Source organism: Liolophura sinensis, chromosome 8 (genome assembly GCF_032854445.1).
Source record: "Liolophura sinensis isolate JHLJ2023 chromosome 8, CUHK_Ljap_v2, whole genome shotgun sequence".
NCBI lineage: Eukaryota > Metazoa > Mollusca > Polyplacophora > Chitonida > Chitonidae > Liolophura > Liolophura sinensis.
Window position 1 is genome coordinate 36,819,105 of NC_088302.1, and position 6,445 is coordinate 36,825,549.

A 6,445-nucleotide genomic window follows, 5' to 3' on the forward strand; every position below is an offset into this window, starting at 1 on the left:
TTAAACTTACAAAATAGGCATAGGTTACAAATTGAACACTTATGACTTTTTTATGCATTGTTTTGATAATGTGGTTTCTGATAATGTGGTCTGATAACATAATTACAGTCATAATACTATATCAACTGACAAATGAGTAACTGGTGAAATCATAACGCCGTGGTTACAGTGTGTAAAAACCTGTGCGGTATAATAATGACGACATAGCAACGGGCCAAATTACCTACAACCACATGTCCATACGTCCTCATGACGAATCTATGGGATTATAAACAGCAATCAAAGTTAATCAAAGAATATTTTGGATAATTGATGAATTAGACTCCCTTTTTATCCCCCCAGTAAGTAGTATGCCTCAAACACAGGAAGTTTTTATACAGCTATTCCAGAAAGAGCGGAGAATGTAGGAATGGTTGACAAACGTCAGTTTAATCGGAAATGCACTGTTAATAAGACAGAGGTATGATAACTGGTTGGTTGGTCTCGTAAACGGCTTAACCCATCCCCACTTTTCAGGTCACACTTATAGAGTAAATTGCCTATGGGTCCAGACTTTTGCTCCACCCTGTATATGTAAATAAATATAAAGTGAAAGACAGCATCTGTCTAATGCTTATGTCCACTAAAAGACTACCATTCCAAGTAACTTAAACCAGTATTAAATATTTTTTTAGATTTTTTTTTTTCAGCCCAGTAAAAGTTTAATGAAACTTTCTCTTGTCACAGCTACAGCACTGTTGACTGAAATGTGTTCTAACCAGATGCTGTCTGTTCCTTTAAATATACCGCAGGTGGTAACACTTCAATGCATAAAACTACTACAAGTCTCAGTTTTTTTTTTTTAACCACGACAACTTCTGAACAAACCATTATGTGGTACTAAATTATTAAGACAGGACAAATTTAACCAAACCATCAATTTTGGCTGTTCCCTTATCAACATTGGCAAGGACCCTAGGGCAAGCCACAAACCACAGAGTTGTCAAATATGCGTAGGCTGATTTGGTAGGAAGTACTGACTTAACACAAAACTCCTACTTAGTGTAAACCAAAGTTTACACATATACCAATGCAGTAGCACATACAAGGGCAATATTGTAAATTCCTCAGGAAATAAGCAAGATTTTTCCAGCATACAGAATTAAATTGAATACATCTTTGTCTTTATTCTTTTTTTAATGATGACTGATATATTTGTATGCAAATACAGAAACATTCACGGTTCAGGAGAAATAAAAGTGGATTTTTAAAGGATTAATTTAAGTTGTATTATAAACTTTAGAATGACAAATTGGAGAATGAGATTTAAACTTACTAAATAGGCACTGGTTACAAGTTGAACACTTATGATTGAATTTTTATGCATTATTTTCATACAATTCTTAATAATATATACAAAAATGCAAAATGACTTACAATGGTGTCTTTTTGTCCTATGTATATAGATTAAACTTATGAAAAAATGGCACAAAAACTGGTCATATCAAAATGGTGTTATCATAGAAAACGAGGATACACATTGCATAAATATGACCTGTGTAAGCATGTCTGAAAATGTGGTCTGATAACATAATTACAGTCATAATACTATATCAACTGACAAATGAGTAACTGGTGAAATCATAACGCCGTGGTTACAGTGTGTAAAAACCTGCGCGGTATAATAATGACGACATAGTGACGGGCCAAATTACCTACAACCACATGTCCATATGTCCTCATGACTACTCCATGGGATTATAAACAGCAATCAAAGCTAATGAGAATAGTTTGGATAATTACTGAATTAGACTCTCTCTTTATCCCCCAGTAAGTAGTATGCCTCAAACACAGGAAGTTTTTATATATAACTATTCCAGAAAGAGCGGAGAATGTAGGAATGGTTGACAAACGTCAGTTCAATCGGAAATGCACTGTTAATAAGACAGAGGTATGATAACTGGTTGGTTGGTCTTGTAAACGGCTTAACCCACCCCCACTTTTCAGATCAGTCATTCATCGTGACAGCTCACTCAAGCTACCTTTAATACTTCAGTATGAACAATGTTGTTTCACAGGTGTTGAAATTTGAAAATTTCAAAACGTAGTTTTGTGTTTTTATTATACTGCAAAGTTCTATTAGTTATATCAACCCTTTGTAGTCTATTTTTTTCTTTCTCATTGGTGAAGCAATGGGAATCAAGTTTCTGAATATGCCACAATCACTGCAACTCGGATAAGTATGGCTAAATGCTGTGTATAACCTCAAAACAAACCTGAACACCATATATAATTACAGATCATGGGTTTTAATATAATATGTAAAATTACATTTAGAGCACCATTAATAATTTTATCAGAATTATTAATAAGCAGTATTGTAAAAGCTTACTCCATCCAGCTGTGTAAATATGGAAATAATTTATTAGATTTTAATATTATTATTTATTTAATTATTTGATTAGAGTTTAATGCAGTACTCTAAAATATTTCACATTCATGACAGAAGCCAGTATTATGATTACTGTAACATAAATGTAATCTTAGGCAATGATATCATTATATTATCATGTGAATTATTAACATATCATTTTTAGTTTAATCTATGCAGAAAATCCTGATAAATGTCGTAATTATTATAGTCAACAGCAATGCCATTGATGTTGTGAATTATGGCTAAATTTGGTTTATACATATTAAATGTTCCTTACTGTCAATCCGACAAATTTGGGGCTCTTTTTCTCTCCATAACTCTCGCAACTGCCTAGCTCCATATTATTTACCCCATTAATACTAATATGCCATGGCCCACTTCAGTGATCTACCACCACATCTGTATAGTTTTAACTTCAAAGAGTCCATAAGACTCCTGCAACGTCCCCTGTGCTGACATTGCCCACCCCCTCCCCAGCACCTGTGTTGGCATTCCCCTCACCCATGCTAGCATCCTCAACCCATCTCTTCCCATGCTAGCATCACCCTATCCCCCACCTGCGCTCGTTTCCCCATCCCTATCCCTGTGCTGATCGAAACTCCCAACCCTCACCTGTATTAGCATCCCCAATCCCTCTACTGAGCTAGCATCCCCATCTCATCTCGCACCTGTGTTGGCATACCCATCCCCTTCCCCATCCCACACCTGTGCTAGCATCCCCATCCCACACCTGTGCTAGTGTCCCCATCCCTCACCTGAGCTAGCATCCCCATCCCACACTCCTGTGCTAGCATCCCCATCCACATCCCTCACCTGTGCTGGCATCCCCTCTGCCTTAGTCGCAACCTCGTAGTTTTTCTTTTTCTCCTGTAACTCCATAGATCTCTGTTCTTTATGCTCATCTAACTGAGGCAGGTTTGTGTCCAGGTGTTGAATGACGTAATGGTAATGTGCCTTAATCCAGCGGTACACGGGGAACACAAACATGGAATTAGTCCGCTTGTCTTCTACCGATACCCTCTCCACGTACCACGACGCCCCAACACCACGATTGTCTCGCCAAAACTCCACTTTGGCCACATTCCCAAACTTCATATCGGCGGGTAAGTTTATACGAAATTCGTCACTGGCTCCTCTTTCGAAGTCATTTCTGAACCAGTTATCCAGTTTGAACTCGTGTGACTGCCGGCCGATGTCGTCATGTAGTATCATCCTCAAGTTAGCATCCATACCCGAGTATGGCTTGTCGCCCGTCACCACGGTAATTCTGAAATCCGATGGTTTTCTACGAGACAAACAGTGCCCCATGTTGACAACAGTTTATAGCTCCAATGCTGTGCCGGTGTCACCAGGGTGTTACCTCTGAACTAAAGCAGGCCGCTCTCGTTGAAGTCTTTAATAAGACCATCCTCTATTAATGCACAATAGTACCGAGCAGGATGGCATTAACTATTGACTAGCCTGAGAAATGTAAACTTCACAGGATCTCCCTTATTCCGGTTTGTTGACGGAGCTAGGGCTGGGGGTGACATGCGAGGGTCACGTGGTCCCTTGGTCCGGTGTGGGGATTCCTATATCGATACAAGACGTAGGGTCGTTCGTCGGCGACTGAACAGTTACCGTAAACGCCCAAATACATGTTACAGGCATAATCCCGGTTAAGTGTTGTTTTATTCATTTATTTATTCATTTACTTATTTATTTGTTTATTTGTTTGGTTTTTTACGCCACACTCAAGAATATTTCTCTTATAATTACGACGGCGGCCAGCATTATGGTGGGAGGAAACCGGACAGAGCCCAGAGGAAGTTGTTTTATTAAACACACGTTCGCATAAAGGTGTCTATATATAATTGGCAATGCCCAGACAGGAGAAATGTATAAGATAAATTTTGTGAATAAAAAACAAAGGCTTACTGATATGGTCCTAGTTTACCAATGTGATCAGTAAAATAAATCCAACCATATTGAGATCCTGTCGTCTTCGTAGCGCAGCAATTGATGTATATATGTATGCATGCTTCGGGTTTTATGACCACGAGAAGTCCTTATAGGTAATGAAATTTATTCTTTGTATAATAAGAACACTTATGTTAAATTATCATGTTATATATAATATGTCGATGTGGAATATATTTCGTATTTTTTCAAGTTTTCAAAGCTTTGAAAATAGTTTTCAAACGTTTTGAAAATGTCTTATTTTAAATAGAATAAGTTACTGTAAAACCCAAATAAGAGTGTTCTAGGATAGCTATAACGCCACCGGTGTGGAGATTTTATTATGTATCTTCTTATCTCCGTGGTGTTTTCTGTATGTACTCGTGCTCTTCAGTGTTTATTTTTAATACAACGGGAACGCTGTATGATGCTTTTAAAGCAATGCATGAAAATAATTTATAAAGTACTGAAGATATTTTAAAGCTTTTAAAATACATAGAGGCCAATTTGAAAGCTTTGAAAAAAATTTAATTGTTTATTAATTATTTTTAGAGCTTTGAAATTATTTTAAAAATATGCTTTAAAACTATGTAATAAATGCAACGGATTCTGCAGAGATGGACATACTGTACAGCTGACCCTATATAGATAGTGACTAACGATTTAGGCATAGCTTGTAATAAGAGCACAGTAAATCACCCGAACAAGATGGGTACATATACAGATAAAAGTAACCCAAAATACTTGTCCGCAGATAAATTTGGGTTTATTAGAAACACTGTAATTTGGGATAAAGTTAAAGAAGTAACTAACTATACTTATTAAATATATCTATATGTGGTTGGTGGTAATTGTATTCATCATGGGCTTACGGTTTGGAGCATGAGTCTTTTCAATAACCCTTTCTGGCCGGAAGCGTGGGAATAGCCTGTCCACGCTGTGCTCATCAATAGGACAGTTGACTCAGTATCGAAATACGCGAGATTATTGGACTGTGCATTATACATGTTCTCAGTGAACCCTCTGTCTGTTACCGTTCAAAAATAGGCTCTGACTTTCGTGGCCGGTTGTCATATATAAAAAAAATATGTTCAGATTTTCACCTGTGTACTCTTTCATTGTGTCGGATGTCTATACATACAGTGGGTATGACCATGCACTTCCGTTCCCCAAATTACACGCGCGCGCTCTCATAGAACGCCTACTCTCTATATATAATACGTTGTTGTACCTAATATACCTAATCCCCCAAGATTGAACCCAGCCCAGTATTAAAAGCTTATACACATACAAACCCTATAGAACACAGACCATATATGATGAAAACAAAATTAAGCAGTCACGAATTGGTTTACTACAGAAAATTATCTTCGCTTCGTTATCTTGATTTTGTACTTTCGATTTGCACAAACTGAGAAATTTGAATAAGTTGTATTTGAGAAACATGCGGACATTGTAATTTGAGAAGCGTGAACAAATTTAGTTGGAGAAACATATAAATTATATTTGAGAACTTGATGTTATTATAGCCATATATACATGTATACTTAAAATACTAGTTCTCGATGTAATCTTGATTTTATATATTTGATTTGTATAATTTTATTTTAGAATCTTAGGAATAAATTGTATTTTAGAAACCTGTATAAATTGCATCTAAGAAACTTATATAAATTGTATTTGACGCGTTGAATAAATAAGAATCTTAGGAATAAACTGTATTTGAGAAACTTGTCTGAACTGTAGGCCTGTGCACCATGGAGAAAATTGTGCTACAAGCTTAATGATTTTAGCACGTCATTTAAAATAAATTTGGCCTAAAATGGTTTCTACCTCTAAGACTACAATGCTCAGACTGTTCAAAATACAAAGCTGGGATATTTTTCCACAAGCGGATGTGGATGAGGTATAAGTAGGCTGGCATGACCCACTACACGCCGTAGCGTCGCGGTCCAGCATGTATGTTAGGGCCAAACCATATACGGTTGCATAACACGACAGGCGTATGTATACTGACGCCATGGTAAAGAGGATGGCAGCGGATATACAAGTGCGATTTTATCCCCTTTTTGCCATAAGTTTATTTTACACTTT

The 6,445-nt window shown here is 36.9% G+C and overlaps 1 protein-coding gene across 1 annotated transcript in view; it reads right to left on the reverse strand.

Moving 5' to 3' along the window:
* The window catches only part of LOC135473749 (polyunsaturated fatty acid 5-lipoxygenase-like), a 28,165-nt gene extending 24,259 nt beyond the window's left edge, over positions 1-3,906 (reverse strand). Inside the window, exon 1 of the mRNA XM_064753628.1 lies at positions 3,227-3,906. Coding sequence (XP_064609698.1) covers positions 3,227-3,721 — 495 coding nt within the window. The 5' untranslated portion in view covers positions 3,722-3,906. The remainder of the gene's footprint in view (positions 1-3,226) is intronic.
* Positions 3,907-6,445: the final 2,539 nt, after the last annotated feature.